This window comes from Silene latifolia, chromosome 6 (assembly GCF_048544455.1).
Source record: "Silene latifolia isolate original U9 population chromosome 6, ASM4854445v1, whole genome shotgun sequence".
In the NCBI taxonomy this organism is placed as follows: Eukaryota; Viridiplantae; Streptophyta; class Magnoliopsida; order Caryophyllales; family Caryophyllaceae; genus Silene; species Silene latifolia.
The window spans coordinates 13931914-13953109 of NC_133531.1; the positions used below are offsets into that span (position 1 = coordinate 13931914).

At 37.9% G+C, this 21196-nt stretch overlaps 3 protein-coding genes across 4 annotated transcripts; 2 read left to right on the forward strand and 1 right to left on the reverse strand.

Annotated features, from left to right (window-relative positions):
• The first annotated feature begins 4103 nt into the window (after positions 1–4103).
• LOC141586409 (vacuolar iron transporter homolog 3-like) lies at positions 4104–5508 on the forward strand. The gene has a single exon (XM_074407619.1). It carries the CDS (start codon positions 4405–4407, stop codon positions 5203–5205), a length of 801 nt encoding a protein of 266 aa, XP_074263720.1. The 5' UTR covers positions 4104–4404; the 3' UTR covers positions 5206–5508.
• A 1205-nt stretch (positions 5509–6713) lies between these two features.
• LOC141586412 (protein WHAT'S THIS FACTOR 1 homolog, chloroplastic) lies at positions 6714–9656 on the reverse strand. 2 transcript variants are annotated; one of them, XM_074407622.1, is made up of 3 exons: positions 9516–9591; positions 7992–9297; positions 6714–7288 (listed from the first exon to the last, which is right to left on the reverse strand). In XM_074407622.1, exon 2 carries the CDS (start codon positions 9261–9263, stop codon positions 8013–8015), a length of 1251 nt encoding a protein of 416 aa, XP_074263723.1. In that variant the 5' UTR covers positions 9264–9297; positions 9516–9591; the 3' UTR covers positions 6714–7288; positions 7992–8012. The 2 variants fall into 2 exon arrangements, with proteins under 2 accessions (XP_074263723.1, XP_074263722.1); XM_074407621.1 differs by having other exon boundaries at positions 7992–9656.
• A 925-nt stretch (positions 9657–10581) lies between these two features.
• LOC141586410 (uncharacterized) lies at positions 10582–19931 on the forward strand. Its single transcript, XM_074407620.1, has 7 exons — positions 10582–11312; positions 12836–12914; positions 16823–16959; positions 17344–17467; positions 17584–17769; positions 18559–18630; positions 18884–19931. The coding sequence occupies exons 1-7, from the start codon at positions 10891–10893 to the stop codon at positions 19682–19684; spliced, it is 1821 nt and encodes a 606-aa protein (XP_074263721.1). The 5' UTR covers positions 10582–10890; the 3' UTR covers positions 19685–19931.
• The last annotated feature ends 1265 nt before the right edge of the window (positions 19932–21196 follow it).

The following is a 21196-nucleotide window of genomic DNA, read 5'->3' on the forward strand; positions in this document are numbered from 1 at the left end:
CCACGGCGATCACTATCAAGAATCAGCGCCGTCGTTATCACCCCAAGTAGTAGACGCCACAGCGATCACCCCAAGAGGTTTGACGCCGTCGCGATCACCCAGCGGTAGACGCCACGGCAGTCGTTAACAGGAAGCAGACGCCGGCTCACACTGTCACACCGACAAGAGCGGCAGTCATCATCCAAACGCCGGCTCACACTGTCGCACCGACAAGAGCGGCGATCACCATCGAGAGATAGACGCCACAATCACAACAACAGCGCAGAATATACGCTCAAACATACATCGGAGCCCATACCACGGCATAGACTACGCTGGGGGCAAATTGATGGGGCATATTCTGCACCGCTGACCAAGTCAACATATTGAGCAAGGTCAAAGACATCCCAAAGCAAGTCAACGACTTGACCCTAGCCGATGCGGCCCATCTGGCTTTGTCATCATGGGTCTCGGCATGGCAACCAGCCAGCCGGGGCACATATCCGCGTACTCATATCCAAGAACCCTCGGCCGGCCTGCCATAGGTCCATCGGCCGAGGGTAGAACGGTCTTTCCACCTGCTAGCCACTTGGCCACTTGGTCACTACGTGACAAAAGGTGAAAGTCTATAAATACTCCTCAAACCTCATTGAGGAAAGGATCCACATCTTAACCTAAATACACTATTCATCTGGTAATATCTTCCTTATCTCTCTACAATACACACTTAGCCAAGTAACACAACTTAATCCCTTAAGTTTCGACTGAGGCTTGGCGTCGGAGTGAATACGTTTGGCACAAAGCCAAGCCCTCGTTCGTTCATTGTTGCGAGAGAGGCCGAGAGGAACGATAAAGGCAAGAAGGATTCAATTCAAGACATCGTTCTACAAGCCACGGGTGGTAACAATACTTGCTCTGGAATTACACCCGGAACAATTCCACATAGGTAAATTTAAAGTGAGGGGACTAATTTATAGACTAGCTAGTGATACTCCTCTTATTTCTAATTGATGATTTTAGGATGAAACATCAATTGGCTTGTGAGCCGTTCTATTACATCTGCTTCTATCAGCCCGTTGCATGTATGCAGAGGACTCAACACTTACTCGATCACGTACGCCATGACTAGCCATCTAGACCGACTCAGGGGTGTGTACAAAATTATGAAGTGCTCCGGTAACATACATTACATAACTAACTATTGATCAGATATGAATAGGTCACTAATTAAATATAATCTAACCCAAAGATCAGTTAAGCTCTATTCAGTTCAGCTCAGCTTCATTCAGTTCAGTGCAGTTCAGTTCAACTTTTCTCTTCACAAATTAACTTTTATTTAAGTTTATTTCAATTAAGTCTCATCTGCATTAAATTCGGTTTAGTTCAGACGTTTCAGTCTAAAAGAACAGGGCTAACTCAAGTAAAAATTATAAGAGTACTTCAGAAATATAACTTTACGTGATTAAAAATCTTTCAAACCTAATACTAATATATACTAAAAGTAATATGAAATCAGAGTGAATTGAAAGTATATACGGCTAAGGCAATTAGCCAATTATTAACCTAATGTAATGGAGATAATGGCGTTCTTGTGGAGGACACACTCCCTTGATTAATTAATCCAATGAAAATCAATAGATTATTGTCACTAATCATAGTGGGAACCGTTACTACTTTCTAATGGTCAAAAGTAATGACCTTGATTAGTAGTAATACAATTAATTACAATCTAATCAAAAACAATTTTTTGCTTAATCATGGTGCTATAGGAAAAAAGAGAAAAAGATAAACCGCATTTGCAAAAGTAGGATATTGTCACTAATACAATATTGAGAGATTGGTGGTATTCGTGTGGAGAGCACACTCCCTTTTATTATTTATAATTGTTCTTTCGTTTTTATTACGTATAATATCTAAATAGTTAAATAATCAAGTGCTTTCTCACTCATTTTCCATTAATTTTGAACATATAATGTCAAAAGTTGACAAATAGGTTGTGTTTTCTTTCATATTAATGTATAAGGGCATTACTTAGAGTGGTTATACATTTGTATGTGGATTGTGGAATCGATTAGGTTAACCCAGTGATGGATTTAGGGGTTCTAGTAGAGGAGTCCGTTTTTGCTAGAGGTTGGAAATTTCAAAGTTCATAGTTAAAAAAATTCGACATTTTTTGAATTTTTCCTAAACCAAACATTTGTTTGCCGCGGTGAAATTTTTTGTTCCTGCTAGGCTCATTTCATGGCTTCGCCACTGGATTAACCTATTACGGGATTTTATGTGATTATACGACCACTATTACGAGTATACGTTTATAAATAGCTTTGATGGTATATATGACAATAACTTCTCTAAGCTAGGGTGTGTTTGAATTGAGTGATTTGGAGGGAAAAGAAAGGGAGGGAGAGTAGGGATTTAAAATCCCTCATTTGGATAGCAAATGAGGGTGGAAGGAAATGGAGGGGGAGAGATTTAGAGGGATTCAATTTTCCTCCTCCAAACCTAATCAAAGTCTCACCACAATAGGCAAAATTTAATTTGGAGGAAAATTATATCCAAACATCCACACCCCATTCTCCCTCCCCTTCCCTTCTCTCCCTTTTCCTTCCCTCCTTTCCCCTCCCCTCCCTTTCCTTCCACTTTTGCTATCCAAACACACCCTAATGGGTTGTTTGATTGATAATGGGAAGATGGAGTTCCCATGAAATAAAATTCATATGATTTTGCAATTCATGTGAATTGCAAAAAAGTTGTTTGGTTGGGATATGGGAACTCAATTCATATGGGAAATTCCACTTACTGGGGGGTAGGTAAGTGACTTCCTACATTATGTAGGAATTGAAGTTCCATCTAACTTCAACTTCCCATAAATTGGGTAACCAAACAAGATCTCATTTTTGCACTTTCTAGAAACTTCCAATTCACATGAATTTTGGAAGGCAACCAAACAACTCCTAAATATAGGAAGAAACATAAAAAAAAAAAAACTTTGAAATTAGCTTAAGGTCAGCTTACTTGTACTCTCTCCGTTTCGATTATTCGTTTACCTATTCTATTTTAAGGTGTCTCAGTCAATTGTTTAACTTTCTCTAAATATAGAAAGAATCATGTTTTTTTATGTCATATTATCAGAATTCAACTATATTTTCAACTAGTTTGACACACACTTTTGGTTATGTTAATTAGTTATCTTTTGGGCATGCATTTCAGCATGCATTTCAGCCAACTTAACAACTTTCAGTTGGTTTTTCAAGTTTAAGCCAACTATTCAACTAATTTACCAAATAGAGTGTTACATAAAATTATATATTATTTGTAAGTATCGTGATTGTTAGCGAGCAAAGCGAATTTGTAATTACAAGGTGAGGAATTTCAATGGGGGCGAACAAGTAATATCATAAGCGAAACTTGAAAAAAGTTTGGAAATTTAACGAAAAATTTTGCGGTTTCATATTCCAGCAGGGCGAGCACGTTTGCTACGGGTTAAAGCTAAGTTTTCTTTTTTCACCGAGGATGAACTCCCCTGCTTACGAAAATGCACTAGTCCTCCTGACTCCACCACTCATTGTTGATCTATTATCTGCTGGTGTATGTCCATACACTTACCTGAATTCGCACCCAAGGTAAGGAGTAAGGATCCTCTTCATTTCTCAAAAAGAAATGAAGGTATATTACCTCTTTAGTGGTCCAGATTTAGTCATGAACTGTTCGAACAGTCGGAATTTAACTGGAAAAGAAAAGGTTAAATGAGTGAGATGGAATATATAATATACGTAATATTCGATCCGTTCAGTTCAATTGTTATCCTTTGGTTTTGGCACAAATACCAAGGAAAGAGAAGGAGTCCAATTACTAAATGACAAGTGGATCAAAATGAGTGTGAATAATTGAATTGCTCATCAAGTTCATTCTTAAAATAGAAAGGACAACAATTCTCCAACACTCCAAAACAAAATAGAATAACAAATGATCGGAACAGATGAAAGTATTTTTTATGAGAGAAAATGAACCAAAAAATAACGAAGAGGATCTCCTCCTACCAAAATAAGTGGTGTGAAAATTGAAATATCCCATAAGTCAAGTTTTAAAAAAAACAGCATTAGAGTTCCACAAAATGCAACAAATTAAAAGCAAAGACCTTTATATTACAAATTTCTAACAAGTACTCCTATGTCCTTAACACCCAAGCCACCATCACCACTTTATCTCACAAAACTTTAAATCCCTTAAACTATTGCAATGTGATTTTGACCCAACAAATTAAAGCCAAACTTTAGCAAGAAAATTAGGGAAAAAAAGGGCTATTGTCCTAATGTCCTATACAACATGCTTGTAATCAATCCTCCATGCATCTTTTGCTTTTGCATAAAATAACAATTATTTTCACCATAATGCTAACCCACTAACTCAATTAACTCTAAATCCATGGCTATAAATCCCTACATAATAGGAAGACTTGTGTACACCACACTCTTCAAACTTATCAAAAACTACAACCAACATATTACATTACATTACATTTCACTTTCATCTTTCAAAGATATGGCAACATCAAAACAAACAACTCATGCTCCCACTAAGTTGGAAACCATAACAAGCAACATAGATGAAGAAAGCCAACAACAAAATGTCATCACTCAAAAAAAGGATGATTTCGACTACACGAAACGAGCTCAATGGCTAAGAGCCGCGGTTTTAGGAGTAAATGATGGGCTTGTTACGACTGCCTCGTTAATGATGGGTGTAGGTGCGGTTAGGGAAGATGTTAAGGCTATGATTCTCACCGGTTTCGCCGGTATGGTGGCTGGTGCTTGTAGTATGGCTATTGGGGAGTTTGTGTCTGTGTACTCTCAGCTTGATATTGAAGTTGCCCAAAAAAAGAGGGAGAGCATGAGGGATTATGGTAGTAATGGTGATGATAATGGTGGTGGTGACGATGATGAGGTGTTGCCAAACCCGCTTCAAGCAGCGGGAGCATCAGCGCTTGCCTTCTCGACAGGCGCTATGGTCCCGCTGCTGGCGGCCTCATTTATAAGGGAATATAAGGTTAGGGTTGGGGTAATTGTGGCCGCGGTCACTTTGGCTCTAATGTTTTTTGGATGGTTAGGTGCATTTCTAGGAAGAGCACCGGTTGTTAGGGCTTCTTTGAGGGTTTTGTTTGGTGGTTGGATTGCTATGGCTATTACTTTTGGCTTAACTAAGGTGATTGGGACTGATCTCTTATAAATGGTGAAATAATTGTCTTGGAATATGAAATCGATAATCATATTTTCTTTATCGAGGATGTCTTAGTTTAATGGTTAAGATGGAGATATCATGAATAATATTCCGTAGATCTCAAGTTCGAATTCTCATCTTCCACGTATTGTACTACCATTTATGCCTCATTTAACATTAAAACATTAAAATGTTTTCTTTTCAACTCTGAGGGTTTAATATGTTTTCCGTACTAAGGTGACTACTTATGTTAAGGAAACCTTTGTAAGAGTCTCTTATTTTAAATTATATAAACCGCGAAATTTCAAATTAGTATTATGAAGATCAAAACAAGTCTAAAACATTCTACTTGTTTAACATAGCAAGTCTCCTTTAAGACAGTTTTAACATAAAATGAGAAAATGTCATCATTTTATAATAAAAAGTGATCATTTAATAATAAAACTTTATAATTTAAATTGTCACTTTTTAACAATAAAGTGAAAATAACTTCTGATCAAAAGTTGTTTACATTTTATCATAAAATAGTCACATTTTATTCTTCTTAATTTCAGTGGGATGATACCCATCTAAAATGAGAAGTTGCCCTTTTCTCGATAGTAGGTACTGGCCAGTGAGTAGCTTCTATAATTAGAAGAAAAAAGAAACGTCCCCAAGGGAGCATGTGTGGACTGGAGGGCGGTGGGCACTAAGCCCATTTCGGCCTCACTCGGCCCAATTCCGAGTCTGATCAACTTTGTAGAAGTTTATCTTGCTTCTTTGACTAACAATGGATGTACATAAATGTATGGTTATGAACTTGTGATGGGTACTGCTCGGAAACTAGTACCTACAATACCAAGTTTCAATTTTACCAGCTTTGAACCTATAACCTGTAAGCAACACTTCCTAATATAACCTCAGGAGGAAGAAATCCCAAAAATGATTGGCTTTAAACCAGATAAATAACGCCTATTCCATGCACAGATGCGCTTGTACGTAAGGTGGTTGGGTCTTCGTCTTGCACAATGAGAAGTTCCATGAGGACTGGATTCATCATTCGGCCAACTTATAGACTTTATTCAAAACATATCGGACAATATAAAAAGAATGGCTTAAAAGGACCTTTTGATTTCTGAAACAAGCATCTGTGCAGAATAGGTTCAAGCAAATAAGATTGATGACATACCGTCATACTCCGTATAATCAAATGAATCCTTGATCAATTGTCTTTGAAAAGAAAGCCTTTAACTTCCTTTGCATTATGTGGGCAAAATCATAACCTTCTTCCTTCTCTAAAGATTTATAAACAACCTTCACTGATTGCAGCCTACAGTGTCATTTGCCCTTGAGATACATATCCCTGCTGAAGAATATACACCTTTCTGAAACAAGATTATAAATTCAGCATGCACACGCAACAAAAAAACGTCTCAAAAGAGCTCAGCATGCTATGTTGAATATGTAACCTACGAAGAAACGCCCAGAATAAGAATTGTCGATAAAATAATGGCATCAGTTCTGAGAAAGTTGCATAGTTTGTTTTTTTTGGTGACTTGAGAAAGTTACATAGTACAAACAATAAATCAAACTTGCTGGCTGAACATTTAATCAGGAAATACCGATTAAGTGGAAAGCAATGTCCCTTGTTAGGAATGACACGAACGAGTAAGCGCTCATTCCAGCCAGTTCGAGCAGGATAAGCTTTTATGAACTTATTGACTGTATATCACTTATTCACTTTTATGAGTCAGCACTCACCAATATCTGGTTACACAACCACAAGCTAAAGAGGTAACTTTGCGTCATCAGTAAGTTGCTCTCCTGGCCCGCCAATTCATATTCCGGAACCATTCTGAGGTTCATAGCAGCATAGGACTCATTCATTCAACTATTGGAGATCCCACACTATCATCCTTTGTTTTCTCGAAATGCTAATTAGGTTTCGTGTGACCTTCAAGACATCCAAGTTTCAAATGTGTCATATCAAATATGATTACCCTACTGCGCATAGAATCAGCATTACTCCCAAGTTGCTTCTGCAATCTCTTCCATGTCCATTCTTTATCCACCTTTGATATGGTCATCAATTGAAGGGAAACAGAATTGTGCTCTGTACAACAAGTTATGTCTTCATCAATTAGAACCATGCTAGTGATACGTTTAACAATATAAAGACACTATAGAATTATAGAAACTAAAAGGGGAGAAAAAAAAAAAACTAGATAGAATTGGCTTCTTTAGTGAAATCAAGAAGGGCATAATATAGACGGACACAAACATCCTTAAGAAAGGAAAGGGAAAGAAAAATTGGAGGTGTGTCTTTCTATATCTCACCAAATATAGAAATTAGAACAGATAAAAATGACACTCCCTCCGTCCCGATCAATTGTTGTCCTTTGGTTTTGGCACAAAGACCAAGGAAAGAGGAAGGGGTCAATTACTAAATGACAAGTGGAACAAATTGAGTGTGCATGATCAAATTGCTCATCAGGTTCATTCTTAAAATAGAAAGGACAGCAAATGACCGGGACAGAGGGAATAATACGGAGTATAGCAATAGGACTGGAGAAAAAATAAGAAGGGAAGGTGAAACGACACGCAGCACCCTAATAGCATGAAACACATTTATGAAACCAACAAGGGTTAACCAAATTATCAAGATTGAAGGATTTCTCCAGATTAGCTGGGATATACTAAAACATCGTCGAATTATTAATTTTGCCTTCAGTAAATAATACTGAAGTGATCATGTCTATCAGGCACGTACGGACCAGCGTTCCAGACTAATACACACACTAATGTTGACGACATACCTTCAAATGCAATCATAGCTTTCAAGAATCCTCGTCAAAAAGTATCTTATAGAACCGTTTCCTCTCCTCTGAATCAAATAAACTTCCTACCCGACCAGTTTCATCTTCCGTCTCCGACAATTCAGCGTTCTTGTCCTTTTTGTTTACTACTTTAGGCATATTTATTATACCCTTTTTCTTTCGTTTCTCCAGGTTCAACAAACGATGTCGTTGATTGTACTCATGCAGCCCTTCTTGCATTAGTTCTCCAAATTTCTCCTTGACCCTAACAAGAGGGTCCTTATCGATAAGGTTTGAGCCACTATATGCTTCTCGAAGAAGTGCTGTGTAGGTCCTGTATTTATTAGTAACGTAGAACATGCCAGGATGTTTAAGCAGTATAACATTTAATTTCTCAGGCAATGCAAACTCTCTTTTGAAATGGGTAAGTTTTATGATCGAAATCTTCTTCCAAAGAGTTAATGAAAGTAACTCATGCACCAAAGCGACTGCCCTCTTCTCATTTTCCTTCGACCCTTCAACTAAGCCACAAGAATCTGCGTAGGGTGAAATATACGGTGTTGAGTTAAATTCATTGAATCTTTCCCACGATTTTATCCAACTTAAAGGCAATGAACAAGAAAAACATGGCACTGTATTTTGCTCGCTAGCTGACGCTTCAATTCGAGAAACTGCTAACTCAGGGTTCCACGATATAAGCTCAACCTCAAGTGAACTTTTCCGACCACTATGATTAACAAGGCGAAACATCTCAGAATACTTTGGAACAATTCTAAGCAAATAATCATCCGGAAACCCAAAATTACGCTTCAATTCATCAAGTTTAACAACATTGAGCCTCTGATTAGTGGTCATCAACAAGATTTTCGCCAACCGTTCCACAAACACAGGTTCCTGCTCTTCCTTAACAGCCTCTTCTTCTTCAACCAACGACATCATTCTTTTAGTAAGCCGACAGTACTGTACATCATTTTCACGAAATACCTCAAAACAACACGGGTATTTATTCAGCCAATTTAGAGCCTTCCCTTGCATATCAAGGGTCTTAAACTTCTTCTGAATAAAGTTTACAGGTGCTGACTGGTTAGGGTGTCTCACAATTATGTTCTTAATCTGATTATTGACAATCCATCGACGGTTATGAGACAGAGCTAATTCAAGATCAGGGTCTTTCTTCATTGACCAGAGAGCGAAACTTCGGACAAGACTTACAACAAAAGGAGATTTAAAACTACAATGTATGAACTTGGAACCTGAAGACACCCTATTCATTTTTGTCTCCAGATAACTCTATCAGCAAGCAGTTCTGCACCGACACGAAAACCCGGATATCAAATTTATTCAAGACTCATCCCAATTCTCTGATTAACCATAACTGTGTTTTTTTTCTAACAAGCATTTCATCAAACATGTTCAAGGCATAACAACCATAACATGAAATCAGCTAAAAAACAAGTGAAATTGAGTCAAAATTGAGTTCCCTTTTTCACCTAAAATTGGTAAGAACAGGAAGATTCAGCATACCCAAATGACAAAACGGACAAGCGAGGATGGTGATCGAAGATGCTTCACTCTTGCCTGCGTTTTAAGTTCTAAAGTTCTCGGACTGGCAAGTTAAAAAGACTTGAGTTGAAACTACTAACCGGGGATAGTGTGGGTGTTTAGAATCGTTTCGGCTCGGTTCGGTTCGAGACTTGTAAAATTGACTAGCACAATTCTCATTTAAGACGGATATTGAGTTTTAAATTGATCAAATACATACCAATTTACATGGCAAATTGCTTAAAAAATGTCAAAATTTGTCTTTATTACCACTTTGTGGCAGTATTTTCCCGTTTTAAGATTTAAAGCGGAGTATTCATCTTAAGCAAGACTTATTGTTATTCCAGTTCTAGTCACCGGACCATTAGTAAGTTTTCATTATAAGTGACGTCAGCTGGTTTCTGTTTTAAGATTTTTGCACTGACCAGAACTTGCGATGTTATATTGTGAAATGGTTTCACGAAAGACACCCACCCAAGTGCATGAGTAATGAGGTATTCCGGTCTTATATACAAACCGATTTTAGACCATAATATTATGGATTTATTCCTGAATATAAAGTTTCCTACTTCAGCTTGGACTTCGGTCCAATATCATTATTCTATTTCGGTCTTATATAGTTCCGATCTAATTCAATGATACTCGTTTAGCTTAAAATACTTCTTGACGAGAGTCTATTTAGGGCATTAAAATATTAGGGTGGGAGAATTCTTACCTAAGACATATCGTTCATTATACCTCCTTCTAACCCACTAGACTTAGACGTTTTCGATATCCCTTCAGTGATTAAACTAGTTGGCATGTGCATGCATATAATTGATTTAAGTGGTGGAGCTAGGGGGCTAGCAGAGGCGGTCGCCCATTGACGGATGAAATTTTCGAAATTTTTTTTTTCGAATGTACCTTAAGAAATTAGTCGTTCACCCCCCTAAGTTCAAATCCTGTCCCCGCCAAGGCGCCAATTAAGAGTGACCATCCGAATCCAAATAACGTGAGACAAATTGTCGAAGACGACAATTAAACAGCAGCGGCCAACGCCCAGCATCTTGATAACCTGTGCGGAAAGTAATACGAGTACATAGAAAAAAAGAAAACAATAAAAATCATAAATCCTGTCATATTGTTTTCCTCCTATTTCGGGAATTACTTTCCATCCGTACTCCCAATTCGATACAATTATCCACATTAATCCCTTCTTCATTTTCTTCCAAATCAATTCAGATTCCAAATCTCACCTATTTATTTCCAATTTAATCATCATCAATTTCAATTTCACAAATTCAATCAATTCAATTAATTTGAGATTCAAACAAAAATAAAACTCCCAAATCTTTCTTTCAACCTTTTGCACACAAAAATGGTGGATCAAGAGGAAGAAGAATTGCAGATGGCGTTACGAATGAGTATGGAACACTCACCATCGCCGGCGAGCAGTTCACCGCCGGAGCCGAAGCGGATTAAACCTAGAGACGTCGCCGGAGTATCGGAACCTCCGGCGGAGGAGTCGCCGGAAGTTAAAAGCCGGCGAATGCAGCGTGAGCTGCTTGCTGCGGCCGCCGAAAAGCGGGCGTCGATGATGGTTAGAAGCCAGCCGCCGACGCCCGCTGTGCCGGCAGCAGTTGCAGCGACCTCGGTCGCTGCGACGGAGGAGATGGTTACCGAGAGTGAGGAATTGGGAGAGGAGTTGACGGCGGAGGAAGCGAATGAGTTGTTTACAATTGTGTTTGGGGGAAGTGTTTCTAAGGAGATTCTTGCTCAGTGGACTAATCAGGGTATTAGGTACTTTACTGTACTGTTTTTATTGTGTACTCCCTTTGTCTCGATCATTTTTAGTCAGCGGCGGAACCAGGATTTGTAGTTAGGGGGCGGAAATTATTAATTGTTATAGGGGAAACCGCCCGCCTCAATCAGCCCCTCACTGTTTCGCCACTGTTTGTAGCTATGTGATTCTGCTTATTTGAATGTACTGTTTTTATTTTGTACTCCCTCTCTCTCGATCATTTTTAGTCAGTGGCAGAACCAGGATTTGTAGTTAGGGGGCGGAAATTATTAATTGTTATAGGGGAAGCCGTCCGCCCCAATCAGCCCCCCCTTAGTTTCGCCACTGTTTGTAGCTATGTTATTCTGCTTATTAGAATGTCTGATCGCAAATTAAAAAGGGGCGGACTAATGTAATCAGCCCCCCCTAGTTCTGCCACTGTCTGTAGCTATGCAAAGTTTGCTTTTTTATGGTCTTTTATTTTGCATATGAATTTGAAATTGTGTTTTTCTGAAGTCTGCTGTTGATTTAGGATCGAGATGTTGTTACTCGATTTATTGTGGGAGTTTGATTGTTGTGGGAGGGTGGATGATGAACTGAATTATTTCTTACGTTGTTGGATTATAAGGAGTTGATATTTAAGCTGAATAGAATAGAGATGAGAATTGAGAGAGGTTATTCTTCTGTGATTGGGGAAGAAGATAGGTTGGGAAACAAGTTGGGGGAGGGGTAAGATATGGTAGTATTAGAAGAGAGATGTTTTATTTTGTAGCTAAAATGCTTTTAAGTCATGAAATCACTAACAAAGGAATCAGAAGGGTTTTGCATGGCAGCAGATTAAAAAATAGGTTTCTGATTTCCCTTAAATCCCAGCGAATCATGAGCTGATTCAGATATGTATTTCGTTTCCATAGTAGGAGGTATTTTGATTTTAGGTTTAATATACATGTATTACAGTATCGTGTATGCGTATTACGTATACATATCGGAGCGTACTATGAGATAGGCAATTATTAAAAACAGCAAAGACATAGATGTATTTGATAAAATAATCAGCCTTTCTAATTGAAACTAGTAGATAGTCTGTCTTTGGATGATCACAAGGAAGTCTCACCGAGAACTTTTCTGTCTAGAAAGCCATGACTGAAGAAGGGAGACTAGTTAAGCAACAAAGAACTTGATGTACTTCAGAAATATTGCTTTGTGGAAATAATGTTGATACATTTGAAGCCTACTTTGTAGTTAAAAAGTGAGGGTGGATGGTTTCGTGTAGGAGATTTTTTGCAATTTTGCCTCATAGGATAATGTGTTGAATTAGTGTTTGAAGATGGCAATTCACACTGTGGCTGAATATCAGGGTTTGATAGGAGATTTAAGCACAGGCTGCTCTTTGAATTCTTATTCTTACGTACTTCGCACTTTTTTTTTTCTTTTTTTTTTTTTTGCATTTAATAATGTATGAGTATTTAGGAAGGCTAGATTGGTTTATTTGTTTCTTTGTTAGTCTTTCTAACTTGACTGATTTGCATTCTTCTTAATGAAGGTTTAGCTCTGATCCAGAGACATCTATGGGACTGGTGCAGCACGAAGGTGGTCCGTGTGGTGTGCTAGCAGCCATACAAGTATGTTGAACCCTTGTTCGCTATATCCGTTTTTAGTAATGACCGTGGGTTCTTTTACTAACTTTTAATGCATCCACATGGACTTTTGTACAGTGCTGAACTTTGTTAACTAGGATCTGATGAATTTATTTGCTTTTATTTAGATGTATTTAGTCACAGCTTTTTATCAATTTATGATGCATATCATGCAGCTAATGTAGACTATGTAGTTACCACGTTGGTTAACAAACTAAACATGATGTCAAGTTGTCAACTGACTCAAATATCTTGATTGTGTATGGACTTATTTATCCAGTTACTTTTTTTTTTCTCTTATCTTGTATGGATCGCTCTAGAATCTCTTGACTTTGTGTTTTTTATATTCTGGTGACTGTGATGATATGGGAACTCTTAATTTGGAATTAGGGTGGTTATTAGGTTTCCACCTGATGTATGAAGTATTGATTGAAGTGAGAAAGTTTAATATCCAGCTTTACTATTGATTAGAGGAAAAATTTAGAAATCAATCATACTTGCTTCCATAGTCGTCTCTGTTCGAATCTTGGAAGGTTGTTTACTACAATCCTTTTTCTTAATATGCTATATTTAATTCTAAAAGGCATTCTTAAATGAAGACGTTTAAGCCCTATTTCAGACATTTTATTCTTGATATTATACTGGCGGTTCTTTGTCTTACGAAGTTATGAAGTGAGAGAGGTTTATAATCCAGCTTGTAGGATTATCAGGGTAAACATGCTTCACTTGAGATTAGAGAAAAATTTCAATATCAAGGATACTTACTTCCATAGTAGTCTCTCTGCGTATCTTGGAAGGTTTTTTTTAACTACAAATCCTTTTCCTGGTATGCTAATATTTAATGCTAAAATGCATTCTTAAATGAAGACATGGTATCCCTATAACCAAAGTTGGCTGGTGTGAGTGGTAAAGGCTCTCATCACTTAAACAAGTGGTCATTAAATTGCCTTCAGTACCCCGAAGGAGATTGCCCCAGCTCTCGGTAGGGGATACTCCTGGTCAACACCAAAAATAAAATAAAAATGAAGACATGGTATCCCTATTTCATTCCTTTTCTTCTTGATATTATATTGGCATTCCTTTGTTATGGAGAAACCTGGACAGTGGACTCTTAAAAGTATCATTCTTTCTTTTTCTACTATTAATTGAAAGTTGCAAAAGCCGACTGTATCGCCCATAACTACTACAGATGGGTAGAAAAAATAATCACCATCATGTCACATCAAAACCTATCTCACACTCCAATGAAAGCGAATGGAGATACCCATAAGGAAAGGGCTATAGCTCAGTTAGGAGAACACCTTGTTTACACGAGCACTAATGTTTTAAGGGGAGTAGATCATGCAATCAAAGAAATTTCATTGATCTTTTTGAAAATCGATGTCTTACTATATGATTTTGAGGAAACAAAACAAAGAAATATACCCTCTTGTTGATAGTCAGGAGGATCACAATAAGGTTTCAGTTATCGGAAAAAAAGTTGTTGCGATGGAATGCAAGATAATGCAGTTTGTGTTGCTCCAAGAATTTCAAAGAATTTCAAAAAATGTACTTATGTAGATCATGATTGAAGTATGGCACCAGACGCTTATTTGCCCAACTTTATTTGTAATGTTAGTTATATTGACAAAATGGGAAGTGCATAGATAAATTCACGAGACAGCCAGTTGGTGTGTGTGTTTATGCACAAGAGTGTCTCAACTAATAAGTATGGAGTCGGATTTAAATTCAGACTGAGATGATCTGAGGTCATGTCGTTCTGGTTTATACATCTTTGTAGTCCACTATTGGAAATGCCAAAACTGAAATCAAGAAAAGCCCATTGCTTATATCAGAACAAAAATCATATTAGAAAGGCTCAATCTTGTCAAAACTGGACATTCGGTGTTGGCGTTTCATCTAACTTGTTACGACAATAAAATGAGTTGTAACAAATCTAACTGTGACAAGCCTACAAGGCTACAAATACAGTGAAAATACTCTCGAAAATCTTGTGTCAAAATCATTTCATATATTTGTACCTATAAAAAAACTAATAGCTCATTAGGCCTCTAGTGATAACTAACCCTGAGTTCTGCTCTTTTTTTTGAGAGAAACCCTGAGTTCTGCTTAAAAACCAATTGATCTTTGCTTATTCACTTAGAAGCTGACTGTTATCTGTAGTTGAGCTTGATTCAAGTGTGTAGCTTGTCGCGAGAAAATCCTAGTGGAATGTTACTTGACTCGTCAACTTTGAAAGCCAGCTTTGTGCTCCCTGTAGTGTGTAGTACAGTCCTGTAATTGACCTGAAGGCTTGTGATACATAGAGACATTCTCAGATCTTGTGCAATCTTGACCTCCTTAATATAAGGGCCTGGAATTGAGGGCATACAGGTAGATGGAGTTGATTTAGCTTGCTTTTGGGATACAAAGGATCTTGGATGTTTGGAGTCATATTCTTCATTTGTGTAATTGTGTGGCAAGTTCACGAGTTGCACAACTAGTGTGCAATGTAACTGGGGTGATCGTGTTAGTTGTTTACATAACAAAAATTCCTCACTGTGTGTCTGTTGGAACTTGAGAACTGGATGAATTAATCATTTATCCCCTATTTAGCCACCTGTACTAAATACATTAATTATTTACTCTCAAGAGGGTCTGATGTCAGGGAAATTAAAGTTTATCTCTCCATTACATATTTTATATCACTGATGCTCTAAGTACAAAATATATAGTTATGCTATGTTGTGGATGTTCCCGTTCAGAAGTTATAGCTCAGAGGTACAAGTAATTGTGTTATGTATCCATGCATGTAAATGCTCTACATTTTTCTTTGTGAGCCGTTGAGGTTAATTAATTACATTTCTACTTTAGTATGTTCGTTTAGAAACAAAACTGAATTCAAATTAATGAAATATTTAAGCGCCCTTCACTTGCATTTGGTAAATCTATGTATGTAAGTGTATCCGTGGTAAAATGTGATACTGTAGTCGTTGGTGTATGTGTGATTTGGACTGATTGGTAATTGCATTCTTTGGATTATCTATCTGACTGTCTGATGTGGTTGCACAAATGTACCAAAAGGACAAAGGGTCTCTTAATCGCAAATTAAAAGATAGGGTGCTGTTTCTCTTAACAAAATGTTCCAAATATGTTTGCCAGTTAATTTGTCTTTTGAATCCGGGTCCAAATTATCAGGAACTCACTCTAGTGTTTCTTATGAGTTTATTCCTTGTTCTTATTTTCTGACACAGCACGATAAATCTGAGAACTGAATAGAATAAATTTTGCTGGACCTGACAGTTGCCCGACTCGAAACTGCATGATCCTCCAAAGTGACCAGAAATGACTAAGTGACCAAAATGACGTAAACCGACTGCTTAGATTTGATCGGAATGACTTGTTGCTAAGCCTAGTAGTTTGACATCCTTCAATCAAATTCTTCTTTCGACGAATGGAATATAATACCCTTCCATCCTTTTTTTAATCTTCATACCTTTGGGGGATAATAATTAAGGAGCTAATAATATTTGGGAGAAAATGAAAGCCGTGGAAAGATGTGGGCTAGAAATGATAACGACCACAAATAACGGACAAAAGAGGAAATATTCCTAAGTAGGAAGGTTAAAAATGGACAACATAAAAATGAAAGTGCGAAGTTTAAGAGTGGATGGTCAAAATGGAGGAAATAATATTCTCAATATACGGAGCTAGTTTCTAAGACTGTAGTGTGCATTTGTATTCTTAATGTGTCACATGATCTCTTATTCATGGCTGTGTTGTCCATATCACAATCGTGTAAGTCTTGGTTTCATCAAGGTCACCTTGAAAAGCTCTGATTTTGCAAAAGATGTCATAAAGCTGATTAGCTTGCTTTTAGTCTTTATGTTTTTCTTTCCTTGTGAATATTGCAGGGTTTCGTCCTTAAAAATCTCTTATTTCTCCCTGAAGAGTCGAGTAATATTGCATCCAAAACACCACAAAGATCTTGGCATCGTGAATCGATGACACCTGAAAGATTTGCGTCAATTCCGGAACCAAGGAGAAAAAGGTACTTCACATGTTTCATAATGCTCTTCCCAATAACTCTACACGGTCTTCAGACAACACTATGAGTCTATGATCATATTTTTTGCATTTATATGTATGTTACTTATTTTGTCCAAAATATTATTCTGTGAAAGACTTTTTTGGTAACAAATGCTCAAATTTTGAAATTCTGAGCTTAAAAGGTGGAACGTAAAGAATATTGAGAAATATAGTGAGTAATGAGAGGCCACGGAACGTTAATATGCCACATTTTGACTGTAGTAATATTGAAGACATGGTTGATGTCTTCGGTGCATGTTTATTAAGTGGATTTAATCATGTATTTATTCTAGCTGATATATGTTTTTCTACAATGTGGGCGTGATTGTGAAATGTTGTCTTACAGGGCTCTTGTCAGAGGTATGGCGGAGATATTATTTCGTTGCGGAAGTAATAAAAAGGTGGTGATTGCAACTCTTAACGTTTTGGACAGTAATGGATTATGTGTCAATGAAGGTCCAAAAGATGAGGTATATTGGATAGTGTAATATTCTTATATTGTTAGTATAGTTCTTCTAGTTGTTTTCAAAGGAAACAGGATTTAACTGTTACCAAGTTAATGCTGAAATTGGTTTACTCTCCACAGATTGTTCTACAAGCTCTAGAAGGCTTCTCAATGGAGTCTGCAGCAGATATGCAGAAAACATTGAGAGTAAGTACATACACTTCATCTGAAAGTGCAATTCAGAGGCTGGAGGCTCTAATTCCTATTTTCGAGAGCCGAATGGGAGCGATGTTATTCCTTATCTCAGCATTGCTCTCTCGAGGACTGGTATGTCAGTTAGGTTGATGCTATGCATTTGTGCTGATAATTTTAGTAGAATTATATAGCTGCAATGTGAAACAAAATTATCCCTGTATTGAGATATTGTCAAATATCCGATTTTAACTTTTCTTCAGCTTTCAACTGTGATGTATTCGATGTGGGAGTGAAAAGGGCTAAAATTGTAACAAAGCAGTAAATAATATGGGCTTTGGTGCTATGACTTATTTGGCTAAATGTTTTTAGTACTGCAGATTACTTTTGTCAGACAGTGATGATTAAAGTAGTAAGGCAGGGTCTTAAAGTTATGGTTCTTCGGAGTGAATTTTGGAATTTACCTCTAGATGCATCACTGAGCATTGGGTCTTAAGATTTTGGTTCTTTGAGTGCAGTTTGGAATTCCACCCCTAGATGCATCACCCTGAGCATTTTCACCATTTATCTGCTTTCAAGTCCTCTCCCTGATTTCTTTTTCTCCTTTGAAAGAGAGATGGAATTTCTTGGTGAAATTACTAACTTCATTGCCCTACTCCATATGACCATATTTCATTTTTGGTTTTTACCGATGTTACTTTATTTTGTGTGGGGCTCCACTATCCGATATTTGCTTGGACAATCAATGTTCGTAGTATATGCTTGTTTGTGTGTGCTGTTACCTTATTTATTGGGCTTCTTCTACCTTTTCTTGTAGTTTACATAGGTCTCATCAAAGATCCCTGGTTGCATTGTAATCCTAGATTCTAACTCTTTGACTCTTCTAAAAGTTAAATACCTCCTGAATCCTGTGTGATTTTCCAGGTTTTCGTTCAAGCTGACAGGGATGATCCAGGCCTACCATTAGTAACTGCCCCGTTTGGCCATGCCTCTCAGGTGTCTTTTCATCTCGCTTTTACAGTACAATAATGCATGGGTCCACATTATAATTCACGGGGCCTCGGTTGAAAGCGAAATTTTTTTGTATTACCCATTTTTTTTGGTAAAAGAAGTTGAAATTTTCTACTTTTGCATAATTTTCTTTGGAAAATACTTTATAGGACACCGGGATGTCGGGAAAAAACCTTTTGGATCCACCGTTGATAATCTGTGAACTTGGGTTGTCTCTTATTTCTTATGTATCACCCAGGAAATTGTAAACCTTTTGCTGAGCGGCGAGGCTGTTGCTAATGTGTTTGATGAGAAAATAGACTTGGGCGGTGGCATGTTTTTAAAAGGTGTATCCTCAAACGTTGAAATAGGATTTTTAACCCTTTTAGAATCCCTAAACTTTTGTAAAGTTGGTCAACATTTGAAATGCCCAAAATGGCCAATATGGGTGGTCGGGAGCGAGTCTCACTATACCGTCCTCTTTGCTTTCGACCCTTCCGTTCAAGAAGAGAATGAAATGGAAGAGAGGGAATCCAAAATCAGAAGGGCATTTGATGCACAAGATCAAAGTGGAGGCGGTGGCTTCATAAGTGTCGAAGGTTTGCATCAAGTCCTCAAAGAAACAAACATAAACCTTCCCCAAGACAAGCTTGACCAGCTTCGAAACGCTGGCTTTGTGGTTTGGACCGAGTTTTGGCAAATTCTTTTGGACTTGGACAAACATTTGGGTGGTTTTAAGGATTCTTCAGGGTTAATGGGCAGGAAGGTGTTTGAGCTTTACCATTTTAACGGGATTGCTAAATCCGTCCCGATTGGCAACCAGGGTGAAACTCCCATGCAAAGACCACGGTTAACCAAGTTGAGAGTCTCAGTCCCTCCTCGGTGGACAGCTGAGGAGTATATGGCCGAGGTGGCTGCCTCAACTGCTTCTAGCGGTAATGATAGTACCAAACCAGCTGGACCAGAGCCTCCTCAACACGCTCCGTTAGTTGATTGCATCAGAACACGCTGGGCGCGTGCTACTTGTAATTGGATTGGAGACACTCCGAGTATTGTGTGACTACTAAGCTTGCTCGACCATAAAATTCTATGATGCTCCTCGTGGTCGTTCCCTCATGGTACATATAGACACCGAATTTTGGTGAATTGTTGTATTATTTTTTGTGGATTGTTGTAACTATCGCATTTAAATTTGACACTCAGTTTGTCAAGGATTATTAGGAAGAACATGATAATGTCGGATGATACATATAGCTAATGACCTTTCTTGATGACAACTTTGGGTTAAGAAAACCCATTTAGCATCATACCATCTCACGTAGAAAAGTGAATTGTAGCTTCTACAAGCTTGTCGTCCTTCTGCAGGTAAATTACAGTTCAAATTCACTTATTAAAGTACTTTCCCCGTTTATATTGAAACTTGAACATTCGGTTGCGAGCCGATTGAATGTAGATTGTCTGAGGCAGTGGGGAGTTGATGATATACCATGTGCTGTTAGATTATGATTTGGATGAGTTGTTCATCCAAAAATAACCAAAAATACACGCAACGAGTCGTGGACCGTGTGTGGACCGCCATTTCCATTACTCATGCACGACATGACATGGTATGAAGCCCACTTTTCCGTGCCTAGGCTGTGCCATTTTTTTCTCCGGAGATGGTGACCCGATAAAAGGCACGACCTACTTCTATCTCTATACACCATGGGATGAAACAAGAGTAAGAGCTGATTTGGAACCGTTAGTCTCCCTTAAGGTGGTCCTTTTTGGTATTTTTCAAAAAGACGGGATGTTGAGACCATTTTACAGCCAAATGTGACCACTTTTGGAAACCAAGTTACCTTAAGCGGTAAAACTAAGTGGACCATTCTGGTTATATTTCTCTATTTAATCATAAAATGGTTACAAAAATCCTGTCTTTTTTAATAGACGAAACAGTAGGTCTCCCTTATGACGGGTCGGATCTTGCGACGGGTATTTTGTGAGTGGAAATGGGTAGAGGAGACAAGCTGGACACCCACCCCATGTGCTCCTTCTCTCACCCTTATGGGTTTTTTTGTGTGACAATATAGTACCCGTCACAAGTTTGTGACGGATACCCTCCGTCATAAGGGAGAATTTGTGTAGACGAAAATGGTCCGTCTGAAACAAGAATACTTGGATTTGGGAAAAGCTGAGAACAAAACCAAAAGAGTGAAGAATAAAGAGAGGATGAAATTTGACTATTGAGAAACCAAGAAATGGGGTCCAACCCCCCAAAACAGGTAACACAATATAGAACATGTGAGTGAGAGAAAGAGTAAGTAGTACATATAACATATACGTGGTATGTCATTTTGTGATAGACTGATGAAATTACAAGCCCTAAAGCTAAGGGTAACAGTACTCTATGCAGCTACTCTCTCCATCCTTTTCGTAATCGACACATTTGTGGGTCAAATTTTGAAGAATTGTTTACCAATTATATTACCTCTATATTTAAGTCTAAGTCTTTGCAGATTTCGGTGATTATGACAGATTATCACCTTGAGGGTAATATATTATGGTACATCCCCTTATTATCAACTTTGTT

Excerpts from the sequence above, each read along its gene's own strand:
- LOC141586412 (XM_074407621.1), bottom strand. The coding sequence starts at position 9,263 with ATGAATAGGGTGTCTTCAGGTTCCAAGTTCATACATTGTAGTTTTAAA.
- LOC141586410 (XM_074407620.1), top strand. The coding sequence starts at position 10,891 with ATGGTGGATCAAGAGGAAGAAGAATTGCAGATGGCGTTACGAATGAGT. Across the intron at positions 12,915-16,822 it reads GTGTGCTAGCAGCCATACAA|GGTTTCGTCCTTAAAAATCT; the intron begins GTATGTTGAACC and ends TGAATATTGCAG. Across the intron at positions 18,631-18,883 it reads CGTTTGGCCATGCCTCTCAG|GAAATTGTAAACCTTTTGCT; the intron begins GTGTCTTTTCAT and ends TGTATCACCCAG.
- LOC141586409 (XM_074407619.1), top strand. The coding sequence starts at position 4,405 with ATGGCTATAAATCCCTACATAATAGGAAGACTTGTGTACACCACACTC.